Here is a 22,575-nt window from a genome sequence, read left to right on the forward strand (position 1 = left end):
ATATATGAGGCCATTTTTGTTCGCAATTTACTGTAGATTATTTATTTTATTTCGCGCTAAATTGTATAGTTATTTAAATATTTAAAAAAAAACTTATCACAACTACTAATTTTCCAACATTTACTTTTATTCTAAGTGGTTATGTTTCAAATTTCATTTGAATGCCTCCATAAATAAGAAAGTTGGCACTGCGCATGCGCAAAACCAAATTTTGAAACTAGCGTTATATTTGCTTTTATTCCAAGTGGTTATGTATCAAATTTCATTTAAATATACTTCATAAATAAAAAAGTTTGCAAATCGGTTTATAAATGGTCGAAATGCGAAAAGAGCATTGTGAATGTTGATCGATTAGGCTCAATTTTTGGAATTGCGTTTTATATGGCTAAAGCTATACGCATATTGAATTTCATGCTATTCGGTTCATAACTCACGGAGATGTCAAAAGGGCCTTCCTTATTTTTTGGGTTACATTGCCAGTTCACGAACTCCGATCTACAAATTTGATAAAGAATCTCGTAAAGAATCCACCTTCAAAATTTTATCGTAATCGCTCCATTCGTTATCGAGATATCGTGCTAACGGATGGACAGACGGACAGACACCGCAAAATTATAAACTCGCTAGGAGCTCGTTAATAAATGATAATTTTCTTCCATGGGGATCGTGGTCCCCATTACACTGACTGGCCGCGTTACCTGCACGTTGTATGGCAATACTTAAATTTGTCGTAAGTGGTAGCTCGGGGCGCTCGGGGTTCCCCAGTAATATTGGTAATGCGTTTTCCCAGGTATTCCACAAAATTTTCGAGCTTCTCTACACCAAGGTCCAATGTCTCTACTGCGAAAGGTATAAAAATATGGTTCTGTTCTATAATAATCGAACTGTATTTCCTTATTTTAATACTTGCCGCAGATTCAGTTACCACACCACCGTTTTACTAGAAAATTTATCCAACATATTTCAGTGGTGCCAGGTCATAAAGCTAGGAAAAACTGTCCCAGACTACTTGGGTGTGGCGCCTACTCTTAAGATTTTGACTCTATCTGGGAGATGTCAGCAAAACACAAAATAGCAAAATTGTACACGAAAAAACAAACCGGTGGTATTATAAAAAAAGGACCCCCACAATGTTGGGGATTGGGCGCCAGCTCTGCGCCACGTTTAAAGAACACAGCGCAGCGCTTGCTTTTAGTAGTCATCGAACACAATGGTGGTGTTAGAGGCTAATAAACCACCCCCAAAAGTTAAAGGCTTTTTGCAAAATTTATAATTGCGCTAGGTTAACTTGAGCGCTAGGTCTACAGAACAGAAAACATCAAATTTTTACCCGAAAAAACAAAATGGTGGTGCTAGGAAAAATTGCCCCCTGCACTATTGGGGGGTGGCGCTAGCTCTAAAATTTGTGGCGCTAGCTGGCGCTAGGTCTGATGAACACAGCGCTTGCTTTTGGAAGTGATCGGACGCAATGGTGGTGCTAGCGTTAACATAGCACCCCCCGAAAGTCAAGGGCTTTTTTGCAAAATCTATAATGGCGCTAGCTGAACTCAAAGTGGCGCTAGCTGGCGCTAGGTCAGCAGAACACAAAACGTCAAAATTTTACACGAAAAGACAAAATGGTGGTGCTAGGAAAAATTACTCTCCTCACTATTGGGGGGTGGCGCTAGGTCTAAAATGTGTGGCGCTAGCTGGCGCTAGATCTGACGAACACAGCGCTTGCTTTTGGAAATGATCGGACGTAATGGTGGTGCTAGCGTTAACATAGCACCCCCCGAAAATCAAGGGCTTTTCTGCAAAATCTATAATGGGGCTAGCTGAACTCAAAGTGGCGCTAGCTGGCGCTAGCCATAGAGATTCTAGCGCAATCTGTCTTTAGTCAAAAATTTGAAATGGTGGTGCTAAGTTAACGGAGCCGAAGCCTTTGCACTTTGCCTGCATGTATGGGCATTTCGCGAAATCCCTGAAGAGAGGCAGGCAAAGTGCGAACTCGAGCTCCATTTCTCACTTTGCCTGCTGCATTGGTCATTTCGCGAAATGCCTAGGGATTTTGCAAAATGCCGGATTCACATTTTGCCGGTAACACATGCACTGCAAGGGAAAAAATTGTTAATCTCGTTTGAAATCAACGAAAAATATTAAGGCGAGCCTCTCTCATACTGGAAGAATCCATCCTATCCCCTCGTCCAGATCCGGAAACCCCTCCACCTGATCCATAAAAAACAAATTTTTAATCGGTGACTCGAATTGATTGAACATGTAATAGGATAATGACTTTTCAACTTATTTCTGTATCATAGTCATCTTGAACGTAAAGCTTTTCTTTGTAAACGTTAATGTAGATTTTGAGTCAAGTACGAAATTGTCAGAAACGTTAATTAAATTTTTCTTGCGGTCACGATCACTGATTGCTTGAAAGAAAGGTGTTTGTGTATGTCTTCCGCTTAATGGATATTAAGTACCTATAGTCACCATTGCATAGTACGTGTTACTTAAATATACAATATATACTATTGTATGCCCATACTAAATCAATGTGATAAATATGCATAACATGCAAATATTGTAACTGAGTTGTTGGATAATATGCAAATTAAAAAATATGTAGCGGCGATGTCTAAAGTAACATGGGTCTCCAGCGCAACACGTCAAATTATCAACACAAACTCGTGCATAATTTTTCTACAAATGCTTTGCATAATGACAGCTTAGGTCAGTAGAAAATCACGGAACTAATTCCAATTGCAGTTCCATAAACAAGCGCTAGAGAAATAATCCTGCAAGAACGTTCACTTTTTAGTTGTATTGCTGCCAATAATAATAATATCTCTTGGTGCGTTCAATTCGGACATTTTTCCTTTAAAAGTCTCCATTCGATTAACTTTTATATCCGGGGAGATGAATGTTTCCTCGAAAAAATTGCTCTAATAAATCTCCCCATCAACTAATTTATTGGGATTGTGCAGAAATATGAAATCTGCTCCAAGTTATTCAGGTCGGCGTTCACAATATATACGATTCCAATCAGTACAAACGAAGGTTATGCTACTGGAGTATAAAATGAATCTCTTCCAAATTAATATGTCGGGGATACAGTCGCGCTAATTCTTTCTTTCTTTCAGCAAATGGAGCGTACTTTTCAATGTCCAACGTTGTCATGAATCTGCCAGGCGACAAATCGCATTATCCGCCCACAGATCACTCCATATTGACGTTGTACGCTCTAAGAGACGGCGAACATTACCACAGCAGAACAGAGCACTTCGTGTACTCTCTGAACACGAATGGGGAACCAGTGGCGCAAGTTTTTCGGCCGACGGGAGATATCATGTTCAAGAAGGTTTTCTTTGAGAAAGGTAAGAAGCTTACGTTTTTCTAAGTAGACTCATGAACTGGTATTTACGGGACTATTAACTATACAATATTTTGAGTGAAATAACAAGGTTTCTGTTTGATTTACAATGTACCTAACAACTGAAGATTCAGAAGGATAACGAGGATAATTGGGGTGTAAATTTTTTTACAATGAATTGATTTGGCTAGGTTTGCAGCAAAAGTAAAATTTAATAATACTAACAAGACTCTTAACTATAAGAATAAAGGCATCCTTAGTTGAGACTAATTTTAGTGGTAACGAAGTCCCGTTGCAAGTGGAACTAGGAATTTATAATACTTACTTGTTTTGTTGTGAAGTTAGAGATTTTGAGATTCTAAGTGTAGAACAATTAGGCATTATATATCATAAAAGGTTTACAGCTTGTCGATATTTCACAATAAAGAATTTGATTAGTGGAATGTATCCGTAAACCGTGGTGACTCTTATTGGATTTGAAAGGCGGGAATTAAGCCAACGAATCAGCGATTAAAGATGTCCGTCTGAGTTAACAAGTCGCCATTTTGTAGGCGTTAATAAGTTAAAAGAATATAAGAAAGGAAACAATTTTTGGAGGCATTCGTTAGCGGTCCACGGAAGTATCAACCCTCTCGGTCACAATTAAATTTTTTTTAATTCACTTCTGCACCCTCAGACCGTCAGGTTTAGAGATTGTGTTACGGTTCAATCCGCAAGAAAGATCGCGAAAATCTGTCGGGTAATTTAATTACTTACGAAAAATTGCAGAAAAGTATTTCGTAGTTTCTTCGTTATATCATTTGGTGCAGAGTCCGTCAGGGGCGAAGATCCGTAGGTATATGTTTCGGACATAATAAACAAATGTACCCTCGAAAGTTAGAGCGAGCATATGCTATTTGCATGCGAGTAACGCAAATTGTACAGGTGGTAAAGAGCTCAAAGTGAAGTAAGTGAATGCATCATTACACCACAAAGGTATTTATTGTTTAATTAGAACACAAATTCTCATTGTGTAATAAGCCTATTTATCGTCGTGTAAATAAAAAAAAAGCCATGCCGGGTTAAGGACAGAGTGACAGAATGCATCGAAGTATTTTTTGTCTTTCGACAAACGAACTATTGTAGAACAAGTCTGCATTATGTTTCGTCGTCGGTGGTGAACGATAGGGGATTGAATTTTTCGAGCAAGAAGAAAAAATTAAAGAAGGCAAAGTTTGAAATTAATTTTCCGGAATTAGAAAGGGAGAATTAGTGAACTTTCGTATCAAAGCCGGGAATCGGAATAAAAGAGAGATTCATATCCGCAATAAGAAGTGTTATCAGTTAAATCATGAAAAGGGTGCCTATTTCAATTTGTGGTACGATCTTGAAGTCATGATGATTTGTAATACGTTTCTTTCACTGTTCACAGAAGATTAATAGTATTACTTCTAGGACCATTTCCAAGAAGTAGATCTTTACAAGATTGCAAAGACTGCTCTTTAAATATTATGCTAAATGTAAACAAGGTTACAGAACCTATGAAAAAATTCGTAAACGCTAAACAGAACTAAACTCAAGCGATCCATTTGAAATGCTCTAACAATATTTACAATGGAAATTATAGGTAACTTAAATAAACGAGATATTACTGGAAAGTTCGTTTCGTCCGAGGTTTCGTCTTTGAGAAACCATCATCAGCTTCATATTTTTATATAAACCGAAAAAACAAGTACATACTGTATAGTACTCTATGCATTCTTTATTACGAATACAATGATGTATGACACAATATTAGTTATTAGGTATGCCATTTACAAGAATCATTAGTGAATTATTTTGACATTTTGTCCACGCCTACTACACCAAAATGTTAACAATTTAATATTAAGCGTTTTTTTATTTAAATTGTTTAAATTAATTAACAATTTTTAACATTTTGGTATAGTAGGGTAGGCGTCGACAAAATGTCAAAATAATTTATTGACGGTCCTTTAAATGACAAAACAAAGAATCATATGTGTCATACATCGTTGTATTGACACATATTGGACAGACGGACTCGAGCGCCACCAGTAGGTTGCGGAAACAATCTTGCCTCTGGTAAAGGTACGGTGCGGTGGGTACGACATCGGTTGCCTCAGGTAAAACAGTTGAAGGAACGGTACTCCAGGATTCGGCAGTCCAGCAATTAACTGTGGCCACTGGCGAATAAAATCTAAAAGCAAAATTAAGGCCACACAGACAAATGGTGGAGGTCACGGATTAATGAATCTGAAAGCAAAACTAAAGCACACACAAAATTCACGATTGGATCAGAGGTCTCTACGGGAGGTTAAATGGGGAATAACGAACCAATCATTTCCCCCCTTTTTTAAATTAACACACTACTAAATGCAAGGTTGATTCCCAAACGAAATGGTAGGTGTTTAGTATCACTGGTTTTGTAATTTTTTTACCCCCATTTTGAACAATCATTTCTACACCCATTGAATTTATCCCATCGAATCTTGCAACTTTTATTTGAAACTTTTTTCGATTTCACTTTTTTCCAATTATCTACGAGCGATTTATTTTTTCAAAATATAGCATCGGAATATCCGTTAGGATAAAAAAATATACAACTTTGTCAATTTAACCGAATCTGTAAGTATAATAATAAAAAAGGTAGCCATGTTATCCTACTCAATTTAAGACACCCTACATATTGTATAGTTATAGTTCTCTTAATAGGTTAGTGACTTCGCTACCCTCCTTAAGTGTGTGGAAACTCGACTTGTACGTCCATACAACCCGCAGTCCCGGTAACATCTGTGTCACGGGTAGCGACCAGCAAGTTCTCTTGGTACAAGTAAAACACTCCACGGTTAATCTACAGGTGGTTGACTTAACTTCGCTCGCAGCTCAACTTAAATTTCACACAAAAATAAAATCACCCTACAGTAATTTCCATAGTTTTGACCATTCTACCCAAATAACCAAATTCCGACTACTTTACTTTTTAGGATTGACACCCATCGCGTGACTCAAACCTTTTCACACAATAAACTAATTTTACACAACCAATCAGATCGCTTGACGTCCATAAATCAGGTCAATGTAGCGTATCTTCCCGCTTAATCGGCGATTCTAATACGAAGCAGCAGCCTAATCAGACCGTATCCCACGACTAACCGGCACCTTACATTTTCAAACGCATTTAAAAAGCCAGGACCGTATTCTAGGAGCACTGGCCCACGTAACACAACCAAAAATTAAGGAAATCAAAATCTTCTCACTCTATAAACACACTTCGCGCTCCAAAAATCCTCAGCGCTAGACTTGCGGTTGCTGTTTAGGTAGGGTTATTTTTTGCACATGCACGGGTAATGGATACAAGAACCACCACCAGAAATCATTATAATTCCCCAAAAAATGTAATTCAACGGGTTCCCGTTACAATACTAGACTATAAAAAAGCTAAAAGTCGTTAAAATGAAATTATGTCCTATAAATGATATCTATAATTGACAGCTTATGATACATCCGCGCATAAAATCCATTTATATTCTAAAGTGTTTCGGCTAGCACAAATACGCCTCTCTGTTTAACAATTATTTAAAAATTTCCCTATTTTAGAAAATAACTGTATTTATAGTAATATAACACAGTCTCACATGTAGGACATCTCTTTCTCTCCAGCGACCGCAATATAAAATTTGATCACTCTCATTAAGCTGCATACTGACGTTTTAGTGTAGAAACGCGAGTCTTTAAAGTCCAAGATAATTATAACCGCATACACTCTACGCCTTTAATGCGCAACATGTCTCTCCGCAGCGCCAATACAGAGAAGAACAAATGAAACAGAAGCATTAAGAGATGTGAATCACGTAATAGCAAGAAACACACAATAGTAATTGACAATTTAATGGAATCGGACGAAGCTTTTTCTCGAGAAGAAATTTACAGCAATTGCAATGGGGCGGAAACAGGTAAAACCTCGACATTATCTACTTCAGAAATTATTACTCTTATCTCCTCGGGGGGTTTAAGCCTTTACTCCCGAACGAAAGATATTCACCATTTGATATATCCAAGCTGTTTAATCACATCCCAGTTTCCCAAACGTAACATAAATTTTCATTTTCACGCTCGCCGACTTAGCTAAAACGTCAAAAGTTTCTTAGGCACTTTGACGAAATTTAATCAGTGCGTTTGTGTAGTAAAAAGATGCAAATATTTTAAATCGCCGGACCTTCCTGCATTTACTTCCTTGGGGGTGAATCAAGTATGCGAAAATAACTGTCAATCCTTCTAAGTGCCGCTTTCACTTTAACTACATTTATCTCCATAAAACTCCAGCATTAGTCATTTCTCCAAAAGATTTCTTATTACATTGTAGTTGCAATGCGATAAATTGTTAGATGGGGCGAGATTGATGAGAAGATTCGAATCAACAAGCCGTATTGGGATTGCATTCGTATGTGGAAGAATAATACAATTTTCTAAAGAGAGATTTCATTAAAAGTTTTCAATCGTTTAACAGTTCGTGAAAAACAAGAATTCGTTTTATGCTTCTGCTCACTTTGTTCTGCCGTAGTTTGGAAAGGAAATGGCAGTTAAGCTTTTACGGGAGAAAGCGTTCATTCAAAACGATAAATAAAAGTATCATTGGGTGAAAATTTCCAGCTTAGTCTCTCTCTAGTTATAGATTTTTATCAAACCAAGAATCCTATTAACACCATTAGCATGTAATAAAGTTATGTATACTGAAATGTACTTGCTTTTAATGCCATCAATCAAGAGATAAACCCTAAATATGCAAGTCGTTAAGGAAAGCGACGTCTTAAATGAGGATGGTATTTGTAGTAAACTTTTAACTCACCATGACTATTGAAATTGGGTACCTATAATTGTCCATTGTGGTTTTCACCAGTTCGCCAAGTGTAACGGGAGCCCTCTATCACACTTTACTTAATTCGAATTTTGTTATTTTTCGAATTAGGTGATACAAGTTTCTTCAACATCTTGTGGTTGTATTTTTGTGGGCGAATGGTTTTTGAGTACGGTCTTGTAGAGCTAACTGCGTGTGAAAGTTGGCGGCGACAGAAACTCGCGACTTAAGATGAAATTAACTAGAATTACGTGACGATCCTGCTGAGCTAGATCCGCTCGTTATCTGCTCTATTCTATTCACAGGAGAATCCGGGGAGTGGTTTTATCCTTCATGGTACTCTAATGAAAGGTCTCAACGAAAGGAATTAATTTCTACCAACCATAGCCCTCCTCCTCGACCTCTTATCGTGATCGGGTATATTCCCTTATACCTCAAGAACAAGAACGGATTGTCGGAAAAGAGTACTCACAAAGGACAAAGGACGTCTGCAAGAAATATATCCATTGGTGATAAATAAAAGCTATTTCGGTTTAAAAAAATGCGCTTATCTGCACAAGAGTTGTGCACAATTTATACTTGTTTTCATTACCAGCAGATATGCCACATTCAGACGTCCCAATCGCCCTATGTAAGTACCCTCCTTCGTATATTCCCACTTAAAAGTTCCATTTTCCTTTTGTGGGTACACCGTCCACCGACAGTCCATTGTCGAGATACTCGCTTTTCACATTTTCGCCCTATCAAGGGATCTGTCTCATCCGACCTTACATTATCTCTTTGAGGATACCCCTCTTGAGACACACTGCTCTTGACACTGATCCTACCGACAGCTACCTCTAGTCCAGACCTTCCACTTTTCCATTGAGAGTACCCCTTGTAGCAGTTTCCAAGGTATCCGCATCTGAAGTTTTGACAAATTCATCTCGATGACTACAACAGTAAAGAACCATACATTTTACATTATGGGTGTATTATACTATCGAATTATCCTCCCTCGAAAGTCGAATGTGTATTGTAAAGAATCCGATTAGAATAAAAAACAGTGCAGCTACAGGTAAATGCATTCATTACGAATTTATCTGACCTGACTGACCTATAAAATAGATACTTATTCTATCAATACCTAAACTACAATATTAATAAGTCTAGAATTCAACAGGTAGGCAATGAAAAATAAGCTAGACGAAATGGTTTCAGTTGATGACTTGTGCCTTGCGCTAAATAAATTTTTAATATTAAGGCGTGTGGGTGTTTTAAGGAAAATCGATACAGAGGGTTTCTTACTAATGGTGCAATATACCCAACTTGCTGTAAATGTTTCTTATCGAAATTGCATTTTTGTTTATGGGTATAAATCATTACAAGAACGCAGACTTTACAGCATACGTTACTTATGTTATAGGTGAATTTCAAATTGTAGTTTTGTGTGTGGAAATTTCGATTAAGAAAAGCTTTAGGGACACGGTTTATGGTTTAAGTAAAAGCATCAGGGTTGTTCGAGAGGACGGAAATCCGTTATTCATATTCATCTTTTACGATACCTGTCTTTCAGTGTACAAACGTAGATATATCAAACGCTGGAAAATTGCCTAGAAGGTAAAGGTAAAATGTAAACTTCATGTAAATAACAGATTAACAGAGTTCCTCGTATACGGAGGAGAGGCAAGAAAAAACTCAAGTTAATGAAGCGGTTCGTTATCGGGTAACACTTAGTGCAAAAACGTCCATTCCGAAACTGTTCACCTTGTTTTTTTTTCAAATCCAGAAACAGATCCATTACAATTTTTCAATTTACCTTATGCTTATATGGAAATGAGGAAATAGCTGTAGTCTTAAGAGCTTATTCAAGATATGCTTTTGTTTTTTTTTAAAGTTTACTAGATATGATTGAAAAACAGATTTAGTGATTTTTCATTTAACTGTTGTAGAATCGTTAGTATTAGAAATACAGAAATATGCAAAGAACAAAAATTTTAGATTTTTTTCCGCTTAATAAGATACACTTATTAATTTCCATTCTTCTTTGATAATTTTCGAGTTATAACGCAAACTTATATTTTTTTAAATGATAATCATAGTTGGCTGTGACATTTTTAAAAAGTGCATTTTTTTCTGTTTACAATGATATAAGGTTCATTGTACTTGCTTTGACAAATAAACATGATACAGAACTATTTGTATTATTAAGAGTAGGTAGTAAAAACCAGATATTGTCTTTCGTTTTGCTTCGTAATAGTCTACATATTTCCGTATTAGTTTGCAACTTCTTAACGTTCTAGTTCCAAAATAAATATTTGAATATATTGACAAACGAAAGTCGAATTCCGTTCTACTTCACATTTTTTTTCTATATTGATTTATTTCCTACAAATACAGAAAATACAACCCCTATTTCTAGACCACGTTTTAGTTCTAATTTTCCACATACATAACTTCAACCAACAATACACTCAATGTTGAACAAAAAGACTTTTCGATCAACATTGGCGCGATCCTAGTCCGGAAATCGCTCGCATCTTAAGAAAAACATAGATTGTAGATCGACACAAGGTGTGCTGTGACCGGCATTCTTTCCTGGCACTGACACTTTTTACTGTTATATTACTGCCCTAAAATGACAATTTGCTTAAGGAGCATTTAATTTACCTCGTAACGGGAAAATTGTGCGCGTTAAACGTACGCTTTCAATGCAAGTCCAACAACGTCTTAAACCGCACTAAGTAAAATCCCGTCTTTCTCTCTCCGCTACAAAGTTAAATTTCATTCAGCCAAAACACATTCTCTCTATTCTAAATTTAAGCTTACAACATATGATAGGTACGTCTACAAAATTTAATATACATTATATACAGTTAATTACAAAATTTTATTCCTTTACTCCCAGGCCAAAAAGAATAATGTGTAAATGCCAATATTCACCCCATTACATGGTCTTGTGATCCATAATGTAATGATCTTGATTTTTAAGGTATACATTTATTACAAAAAAATTAAACTTAAACAAAATTCATTTTATGAACTGCTGCATTTTATGGGGCCAATCCTACGGGGGCGAAATTACCGGGGGCGAATCTTCCAGGGTCGAATTTGTCGGGGGTGAATTTACTTGGAGGCGAGTTTCCTTGAGGGCGAATAATTCGGGAGCAAATATTCCGGGGGCGAATTTTCGGATCGAATTTTTGCCCTACGGCAAATATGGCCCTACTCCAATTCAGACCCACGAACGATTTACGTTTTTTCCCCGAATACTAAACTTTGCACGGAAGATTTTTCCCCTTCCAATTTTAGCTGCTTGCGTGTATCGATCTCTCGCACGAATAACACTTATATTAAACACTATAATTTTGCAATATGTATACATTTAGGTGACCGCTAAACTTGGCAGCAAAATCAACACGTTCTTGCAACCGATATCAAGCTGAATCTCCTCTCTTTCCCCTTCCACTTTCCTTTATATCGTTTCCCCGTAGAAAACCGAAATGGACCAAACGCAATTGTCACAACCAAGCCCGTTGTGAGCCAATAATCTGAGATGTATTTCATTCGTCGACATCCGTCTCCGAACGGTTCTGCGCAACCTCGCAGCTTTACGCAGCCTCCGTTATCGCGGCAACAGCGCAGGCTTTTCTTAAGACGCGCATGCTTTATCGCGTTCACCTTTCGTATGAAGCGGTACATAATATGTATGTAAATTTTCTTATGGTTAGATAGATTATTAGCTCGGTGCACTTAGAATTCTCGCGCCGTTTTGACTTGGCGTTTCCACGCCCCTAACATAACCTACCGTCGCTAGCCCCACCGTAGTTTTCACGCTGACCGCCTAAGGGTACGAACAGAGTGGAGGCAGGTTTCTCGCTTACCTGTTACCAGCGCCGACTCGCGCTTCTCGCTTTGGAAATCTTATAATGTTTTCAAATTAGCGTGTACGGAGTGAAAGCAGGTTAAAACTTGTCGGCGCCGGTCGCCTGCGTCCACGCTTTTGTCGGAATAAAAATTTAGTTTTTTCTGCCGATTTTTGCGCGAGTTTTGGATAAGGAATGCGAAGCTACGTACGTCTAAGGAAAACCCTCTGTAAAACCCCCAGACAGAGCAGTCGGTAGCGGGAATCGAACCCCCAACCTCCCCAATAGGAGTCGGCAACGCAACCCTGCGCCACCGGCTTCGCTTTTTCTCGCTTTTATTGTGTGCAGTCACAGCGCGAGAAACCTACTCCTATCGGCGCGAGACATCGGAAAGCGAGAAACCTGCTTCCACTCTGTTTGTACAATAACGTCCGAAAGGCCTCTCTCGGCTTCATTCCTACTTTTCCCATTTTGTACAAACACGCCTTTAAAATTGTTGCTAATCGTTTCACCTGCCATCTCGTTTATCCAATAGGTGACATCGACTTTCACCAATCCCCTGGTTAGAACACCAATAGTCAGAAACCACGCTGACTAATTTTTTTGCAAGCCTTGGCAGAATCCTCCGCGCAAGCAGTTTTTAGGATGCGTCATGAAACGGATTCAACTTATCAGAAACTGATGCATATAACCCATTAATTATGCCTAATCTACCGCCAGACTGGCACGATCAACTTTCTCACCCGAAAATTTGGAGAAACCTGTTCTATAATGAAAGCACCCTTAATACCTTACAAAACCCGATCTCTAAAACAACACAACCCTAAAGAAACTCAATTCTAAACCCTCAAGATCACTTTTAAAATCGTTCCAACTACCAAAATCTAATTAAAGTTGCGACTGCATCGATGTATCCTAATTAAAATGAAAAATATGAAAAAATAAAATACTAGTAGTGGGCTCCCGTTACAGCAGGTTTTCCAAAAATTATGAATTATTATTATATGAAGTCGGAACGAATTGTAACGCACATAAGTCGGATATTTGAGGCGACAAAAGTGGGCAAAGTTAGCAGAACATCTAAAATACACGATAATTTTAACGTTGGCGAACTTTTATTGTTCTGCTAATTTCGCGGACCCATTGTCCAGTTTGTGATCGTTATAACAAGAACGAACGTCGTGCACGAGTAAGGTAGAAGTTTTAGCTATGACGATTGTTGAACGACAAACTGAGACAAGAAGGCCAAGAATATTCAATTCATACTACGAAGTATTTAACAACAGGGCATAAAGGAACTTGGCCTCTTTGTTAAGAGTCCTGGGTAATCTAACGCTCAATACTTTCCAAGAATATTGCTGCTCCGTATCTTCGAATCTTTCAATCTATTTTTTTCAAAAGCTGATAGATTACTTATTTAATTGAATTTTCAATTTCAGCACATTCCAGAATCAAATTCAAGATATATAATTTTCAGTTTGGTGTTCGTGTTTGCTTTTAATTTAGTATTCCTTCGATATGCTTTCAGATTACCAACCTTCTAATGGCAAGGAACGTTTCTACTTTAAATTATTCTCGAGTTGTTAAGGAAAAGTGTACACCGAAAGTTTAATCTGTCCTTTTAATTCAAGGGTTTGGATTACATAAATTTTATTTATCGAATGCGATTTCATTGCCAAATGGTAGTTTGGCGAATTATTGTAGTAGAATTAGAGAAAGCAATAAATAATTCAGATGAAAAACAGGGAATCAATGATTATAAGTGGCGTTGAAAGTTGTATCGCCTGTCATCGTAAATTATGTACCATATATAAAGAATCCCCAAAAGTCCTAAGTCAACGATTTATGTGTGTAGAATGTTAGATACCTTTTTGACAAATAACATTAATATATCGTAGGTATGAATGATTTCCGAGAATTCTATCTTCCATTTTTGTAATAAACTTGCAAAAGAATTTCTGTCCATAAGATTGTCAGTTTTTTTTTGGAAACAATATTATTTCAATGCTGAATTGTTTAAAATGTCTCTCTACAACTGTCATTTAGTAGGAGACAAGCTCACTCCGAAGAAAATGTAGTGCCTCACTAGACAAGTGTCGAGGACAAAGCGCAGTAACATAAATGATTTCACTAAACAAACCGAGAAGACTTAACGGCAGGTTACAGTTGATACCCACCGACCCCACTGTTTTGAGTATAAAACTGTAATTCGTACGTCACCATTAGGTGGTAATGACTAACAAAATTAGTTTTATACAACCAATCAAATTAACAAAACTCTCTGCATTCCGAATCAACCATGCCATATTCTCCGACTCACTGGCACCCAAAACTTTCAAACGCATTTACGAAGTGTCAGGACCGTATTTAAGGACCACTCGTCCCCGGAGCAAAACAAAAAAATAAAGAAATCTTTATATCTTGCATGACACGAAAGACCGTGCAATCCCCAAAAAAATTCAACTCCAGACCCCAAACTCGGTTTCTAATTTACTTTCGTTTGTTCCTTCTTTAACTCGTTTAACTGTCCCCTCCTTTATATTTAGATCTCTTTACAGTTTTTTTAAGCAATATTTTTCTGTATAAAAATGGGCATGTGTATTGATAATGGATTCAGATCAGACAATAAATGATAAAATTTATACGAGCAAAATAGTGGATTCAAAGATTGTAACGTGTGTTTATGTACCCAGCAACTTTAGAGTCTCTGGCAACTTGGGCAAGCCGAATGTTTATAAAACAAATGGTATATTAAGTATGGAGAACGGTAAGGGATTTTTACCGTTCGAAGACAATTGTTTGGAGGAGGAGCGAAGCGACGACTCCAATTATTGTCTGAGAACGGTAACCCTTAACGTTCGACGTGCTTATAACATTTTTTGCGCGATCGAGATTAAAATTATAAATATGCACTAAATTAACGAGCAAAATAAATCGAAATGATCGAAGTGGTATGGTGTACATCACTAGGTAACCAGTCAAAATTGAAATTAATAATTTCATAAACTTGTGCATGTGCCGATGTAGTTTGCTAGCTTTGCACTTCCTTTATGACTTTATGAGCGAGGTATTCCCCGGTGGCCGAATGGTATGTCGAAGATTCTTTACAGAACAAAATTGTAATTGGAATGTGTTAAGAAAAACGAAAGCGCATCTTCAAACACATTGATCTCTATTGCTTCAGGTTTAAATGAAGAACGTGTTCTTTCTATAGGAAACAACAGCACAAATTGTAGGTTTAATGTAACAATAGTTAAAGATTAAATGTTATGTAAGACTGTTGATTTTGAACTGATTGTTTTTAAAAAGGCTTCGGTAAGTATTTTTGCTGTTCTGTTTTAGATCGGTAAGTAGTTTTGGCGTCGTCGTAATCACAGCAACTGGTAAATTCTACGTACTGTCATGGAAACACACATGGTAAATAGTCAGAAATGACCAATCGCGCAAAAACAAATTTTAACAGTGTTTCTGAAAATGAATGCAATGAAATGTTGCTTTTAAATGTAGTTTTTGTGGGTTGAAATAATTTTCAGTGAGGTCACTCTACTGTGGCTCTCATTTATTTTGACCGTTCCGTGACGTTTTAGTATTTTACGCCATTGTGTGGGCAGGTGAGCTACACAGCAGTATAAACCTCCAATGTGTAAGCCTTAAGTTTAGCTTTTCGGTTACCCTGAGTACGGTTTCGGATAACTAGGCACCGGGACAACTAGGCGCTGGAGCAACTAAAGGCGTGGGCAACTTGGCACCAACACATTGATGAAGCAAGTACTGGTGGTAGCAACCGTGAATTATATTAGTCATCTACAGTTTTTTTTTTGGGGAAAAGTATGGTTTTAGATAACAGGAAGCAATTAGTTCAAGCATTAACCCCTCATACACTTTGACCAGTGGATCAAAATATGAGGGACGGAATGAATTATTTAATGCATCTATGTCTAGCTCTCCGTTGTTTGTCCTATCCTGGCAACTATAGTGCTACTAAAAAAAACAACCACTCAAGCGGGTCGATTTGAACTGTTCTTACAACATTTACAATGGAAATAATTTTTATAGTAAATGATCATTTGGAAACACGTAGGTACATTCATAATGAAAATCAATATTGTTCACAAACGATCAAATAAATGGACTCTATAAACTGGTCGCATTCGTTGAAAACACACCGACCGCTCACAGAATTCAAATAAACGTAATCAAGAGCTCGACAAGCCTACCGTGCACAATTTATTATTTATTTTATTAAATACAAATCGCTGGTAGAACGGTAAATAAATACCTAGAGACCTTCTCCTTTGATTTTAGATTCGACGGCTGCGAATTCGAACTGCTACTGTTTCTCAATGCTGCAAAACACTTTTATTTACAGACTATACCTCTTACTCGCGTATAAATACAGAACGTCCACTTGCATCGGATTCTTTCAGTTCAATATAAAACATGGTACAATAAGTATATTTTAATTTAATTCAAATTACGTCCTTTAAGTTTACCTTGCACAAGATTAAGTAGATAAACATGTTTCCTTTTGATTTTCTTGATGACACTTCTATTAAAGAGAGCTCTATCCAGAAGAATTCTAGAACAAACTGTTACACAACCAATAGGTATGTATTACACAACACGATAAAGGGATGTTTTAATCATCGAGTAAATTAACTTTCGCAAGATGGTTGGTTTCCCTTTATTGCCCTGTATAATACAAATATTTATTTTACAGGGTGACAATTTGAAAACTTACCACCCCCCATATCTTAGTAAATAAACGAGATATTTAAAAAAATCAAAATCCGTTTCGGTAATTTGGAGGGGGAACCACAATGACATAGTTGGCGACGCACCCCCTCCAACCCCCTGCGCCCCAGCCACCCCAACTTTTAAATCTTAAATAGTGACCCCCCATGTGTGATACGTCGTTGGAAAGCTCTGAAAAAATGCTTTCCAACCATACCAAATAGCATTACATTTAGGTTAGTAATTATCGTGCAAATCAAAAAATAAACATGGAAAATCGTATTTAACTTGAACTTCCAAAGCCGACTTGACAGCACTCATTTTTGATCGCCAGTTATAATCTATTCTCAAACTCTTGTCGAACCTTTTCAAATGTTGGTTTTGCAATATTTCGACATTCTTGAATTATTCTCTGTCTTAGTTCGTCTATGTTCGCCGGTTGCGTTTTAAATACGACAGATTTCAAATGTATCATATTAGTTTATTTTTTGATTTGCACAATAATTACTAACCTAAATGTAATGCTATTTGGTATGGTTGGAAAGCATTTTTTCAGAGCTTTCCAAAGACGTATCACACATGGGGGGTCACTATTTAAGATTTAAAAATTGGGGTGGCTGGGGTGCAGGGGGTTGGAGGGGGTACGTCGCCAACTATGTCATTGTGATTCCCCCTCCAAATTACCGAAACGGATTTTGATTTTTTTTAATATCTCGTTTATTTACTAAGATATGGGGGGTGGTAAGTTTTCAAATTGTCACCCTGTATAGCAGAACCAATATAGATTATTATAAAACTTCTGAAAATTTTTAATTTCTGTTTTGAACTTCATTTTGTTTCGTGCTCCGCATTCCATTTTTAATAAGAATTGCAGATGTCATTAGAATGCACAATCATTTGTTTATCTACCCTTGCCGTTAGAACTGTTAAAAAGAGATTAAGCCTACTAATTTAATGCTATTAAAATGTCAATTCAACATCTGCTATAAAACAAATAGTCTGCATAATCGGTTACCAATCATTGACAATACTTGAAGAGCCAAAACTTGCTTATGTATTCAACAATAAACCGGTTAAATGTATTTTCCTCTCTGAATAAGACGGCACCTAATTACCGTTACCCAGCAAGCAAACCCGAACAAGTATCGAAGTAGGGGTAACTTTAAACATTTACACTTAAATTAATCGGCAAATTAGTCAGTGAAGAGGTGACAAAAGTATGATTATTCTACTAATTATATAAAGTATAATCAAATATCTGGCAATTCCTCTTTTCTATTAAAGTACAAGTCGATCTGGTTGATAAGATTGACGAACACAGGTGCACAAACTTGTAGTTAACCATTTACCCAAAATTTATAACTCGAAATTACTGACGTTATCTTTAAGTGGAACTAGTACAAAAGTAGGGCCATAAAATATTACAAGTGAAATTTCCACACAAAATTTGACCTACCTCCGTAAGAGCATTATTTGAAAAATAGTAATATGGCAACGAAGTAAATTAACTGAAATGTATAATGTAAATGTGATTAGAAAATGGCAATTTACTTACGTATCTACTTACTTAATTGAATTTATTAGTGATGGACAGAAACAAAACTTGAACGTGGCCAATTACAAAGTACTAGCAAGGAAGGAAACAAATTAGTGTAACATGAGCATTCAACATCTTGTATTAAAAAAGCACCCATATTTTTTAAATAATAATATACGTTTATTGACCCAATATCATATAAAAGAACTTAACGTTAAACTGAACCGGATATAACTGAAATATACTGTGATTCTCAAACAAACTGGAACTTAAATGTAGTCGTACATGAGAAAATCAAAATGTTACAAACTCACTAGTCTTTCAACTATTAATAGGTCATATAATTGAGAAACGAAAGTTTAGAATGTCAAGAAGTGAATCTTCCCTTTACAACTTCTTGCGGTTAATGGAAAGATTGTTGATTTCATTCAGAAACAGTGAGAACGCTTTCACCTGATGTCCAAGAAGTGTATTTTATGAAATAAAATTTACTTACATTTATTTTATTTAAATACGTAGTAATACTTGAAACAAATCATTGTGCATTCCAATGACATTCATATTCATATTAAAAATGGGACGCGGAGCACGAAATAAAATGAAGTTTCGAACAGAATACAATTGTTTCCATGAAAACGACAGAATGGCCTATTTTGGAGCGTCTAGTTTAAATATCTACAGAATTTTTAGCAATAATAAGCAACTATTCAATTACAAAAACAAGGTTTTGGGAAAATGCATTTCATATATCTGTTATAAATTTGTCAAAGATTTCAGTGGGTATACGTCATTTATGTCGTTTATCTTGCTTTTGTAAAAATCAATACCTATACTATACCAATTGTTTTCCATGTACTCGCTGCTTTATTCGAAGTTTAGTTATTTTACATTTTGTCCTCTGGCGCATTGAACTACAATTCGTAAAGCTCTCGTCGGTTTTCGATATTTCAACTTGAATGCTAAACATAAGCAAAAAATTTAGGAATTTGAGAAGATCGTTCTTCCCCCTCCCCCGATATAGTTTGTAAAGGACTGGAAAGGGTTGTATAATCACATAACAATACAATTGAAACGTGCCGACATCCCAAATTGCGATTAATTTGAATAGGGACACTTCCCACACGCGTGCGATGAATAAGACATTATCACGTGTTAAGTAGGTCAGAAGATTTTCCCATTTCAATTACGTAAATCAAATTTTGCCCTCCGACATGGTTCGTTAGATTTATGCAGATTCAGAATAAAACTATAATCCACCTTATAGACAAAACTTTTGCTTGCTTGCGTGCCTATTACCCTTTCTTCCAAGTCAAAACCGAACGGTACATGTAAAATATTCATTTGAACTTTGTTATTTAAAACTCAAACTGATTATAATTTTATACTCTCGAAATGAGCTACTTTTTCATCGTGAAAACATGAAAATATTTATGGTCACGAAGGACCTGTTACCGTGATGAAATATTAAACATTTAAATTCTATTTCAGACGTCGCGAACATCACAATGCAGGCGGCTGTGGACGATAACTCTGGAATGATAGACACGACAACAATTCAACTAAATATCGGCCCAAAATATCCACTAAACTGCGATTTAATGTTGCACGATTTATGCTTCTGGCAATCCGCTACTTACCGTATATTCGAAAATCGACAACCGACGGTAATTGGTTCGCTCAATTCACCTTACTTGGCAGAAATGTGCAAGGGATATAAATTAAGCTATGCATTACTGGATGGTAAGTGAGATGTTTAGCTTATTTAAACGGGGGCGGTTTTGCTTTTATATTACTTTCTGGGTATCCATGTCATAAAAAAGGCTTACAAAAGAAACCGTGGAGAGCCCTACAGTGACTTTACGTCGAAGTCACCAAGTGAACGCAGTAAATAGCAAAATCCCACTTGATTAAAAACCTTTTCGGTGAATTTCGAACAAATACACGTACACCCGATAAATTCGCTCAGATTTCGTTCATAAATATGCATACCTATATCGTTATCGATGTACAGATTTCAATTTAACAGCGGAACACAAATAAATTAGAGACGTTTTCAGGAGGAAATCAGTTTGACGTGGTAACACCCTCAGACATTAATAAATCGTGGGAGCTCCGTTCGCTGAAATCGCTGGACAGGGATGTGAATCGTTCAATGAAAGTGTTCAGCACACCGCTGAGCGAATCGGGCGAATATCGATACTTATCTGTGAAATGTGCTATTAAAAATCCTTCGGGCAAGATGCAAGATATAATGAAAAATATTACGATCAAGATTCTGGACGAAGATGACAATCTGCCGGCAACTGGTTTTCAAGGAGGATTCGTTGGTATACAGCTGGGAAATAACTTGCTGCAAAAGGTAGGTAGGAGATATTTATGTTTATCCACTTTTAATCGTATCACGACGTTAATTCGAGGCAGCCCCAAGGGTTGCAAACGTGATCGGCCTGCTTGAGTTAAGGGAAGTCCTCGTTAAGACTATCAAGGAATTCCCTTTCTCACGTGTCCAAAATCACTCAATTTCCTATTTACTATGCTTTCTAATTACTACCCCTACACCATAATAAAGATTGTCTATATTCGTCTGACGTAATTAACCAGGGAATCCGCCCTGTTGTTATTCTCAGATGCTATAATTGCATAGATACTAGCCTTTATCCACTTGGACGTGTCAAAATTTGAATTGGGAGTGGATTTTTGGAAAATCCACTTCTCAAAAATCACGACCAACTTCTCGAAAGCACCAGAAAATTTTTGAATAGTTCGATGTACTTATCACAATGTAAATACCAAAATCTGTTATAATGGGAGCCCTTCAATGGAGTTGATTTTTTTAAATTGAGAGTCGAATTCCATTAGGGTAGCTCAATGTTAAGTGGAGCGGTCTCTTTAAGGGATATTTTTAAATATCTGTTAAGTTGATACTTCCCAAAAGACTAGCAGTGCTTTTTATTTGTCAGTCGAAGGCAAGATGTGCCGTGAAATTTTTTGTTAATAGCCTGATAAAATTCAGTGGCCGATTTTAGTGCTTGATAAGCTTAGGTTCATTAAGCAAATTACATCAGGGTACATGATAAAGAAAGCGATGCGGCTTGTAAAAATAACTGTAAAGTTTGCAAAAGTGTAAAGGGCTGGAAGAGAGAGGAATGAATTAATCGGTCTTGAGCCGTCGTAAAGATCACGTTACAATAACATTTGAGCGCTGGAGCTTCTATGAGCTCAAGTCTAAGATTCCTTAGTCCAAATCGGAATAGTAGAAAATTCGGAAGATCAAAACTAACCCAATTTGTCATTTTGCGTGTGCAAATACAGTGTGGCGCAGTTCAGTTGAAACTGGACTGAGGTACTAAGGGTCTCTGGTTCGAATCCGGGTTCGGGCATAGATATATTTGTAAATATACGGGGTGGTGACTGGTGACTTGACGAACGCTCCATGGGAATTTCAATAGTAATTTTCGGTAATTTTTTAATTTTCGATTATTGGCTTCCCTAATTATTTTAGAAATAAAGTCTACTTAGGTTACGAATCCGTATATACTTTTGTTTCCTATTTTATAAATTCAGACAGTAAACATTTAAAAATTAAAAAAGTCAGTATTGCCTTGGAATTATTAAATTAAACAAAAGCGCCTATCGAAACTATCGAATAATTAAAAAAGTACTATGGGACTTTTTCCGCTCAGAAATCAAGTTTATAGTGGCAGGTACAATGATTTACCAGATAGCTTGAAATCAAAAGTACTAGTAGATAAATTAAATCGATTTTGGGGTTGCTTTCAGGCGCGCTATTAGTAGGTACACTAAACCCAATTCAAACTTCTTAGTAAGACTGCCTTAAGCAACGGCATTTTCTAAGCATCCCCTAGAAAACACTTTGTCTACAATTAATAGGTTTTTTTTCGCTTAACGACGACCATTCCTTGAGGTTTTGCAAGCAGAATCGAATTTCCAATTCCTTGAATCATAATTACCGGGAATCCAGATTTTCCAAAGTTGGACGACTAGAGGGTAGATTTTAGACGCCGTATGCTTAAGGTAAATTGTATTTTTTACGATTTGTATTCAGTACCAACCGCTTTACTTTAAGAGGTTGCGTATTTTAGGGCTTTGTAAAATGATGGGAATTTGGAAATTCCAATCCGTTCCGAGGATATAAAAAAAACAAATTACCCTTATTCGTTTTTATTTTTCGGTGATCATAAATTTTCACTGCGACGTTTCGTCTTTGAGAAACCATCACCAACTACATGTCATT

General features: G+C 36.8%; 1 protein-coding gene across 1 annotated transcript in view; it reads left to right on the forward strand.

The window, feature by feature from the left end:
- Positions 1 to 3,111: 3,111 nt before the first annotated feature.
- LOC116176008 (proto-oncogene tyrosine-protein kinase receptor Ret) overlaps positions 3,112 to 22,575 on the forward strand; it is a 75,546-nt gene continuing 56,082 nt past the window's right edge. Inside the window, exons 1-3 of the mRNA XM_031494428.1 lie at positions 3,112 to 3,353; positions 19,809 to 20,060; positions 20,378 to 20,679. Of these exons, the coding sequence (XP_031350288.1) occupies positions 3,140 to 3,353; positions 19,809 to 20,060; positions 20,378 to 20,679 (768 nt within the window). The 5' untranslated portion in view covers positions 3,112 to 3,139. The remainder of the gene's footprint in view (positions 3,354 to 19,808; positions 20,061 to 20,377; positions 20,680 to 22,575) is intronic.

The sequence above is a fragment of the Photinus pyralis genome, unplaced genomic scaffold, assembly GCF_008802855.1.
Source record: "Photinus pyralis isolate 1611_PpyrPB1 unplaced genomic scaffold, Ppyr1.3 Ppyr1.4_LG7, whole genome shotgun sequence".
NCBI lineage: Eukaryota > Metazoa > Arthropoda > Insecta > Coleoptera > Lampyridae > Photinus > Photinus pyralis.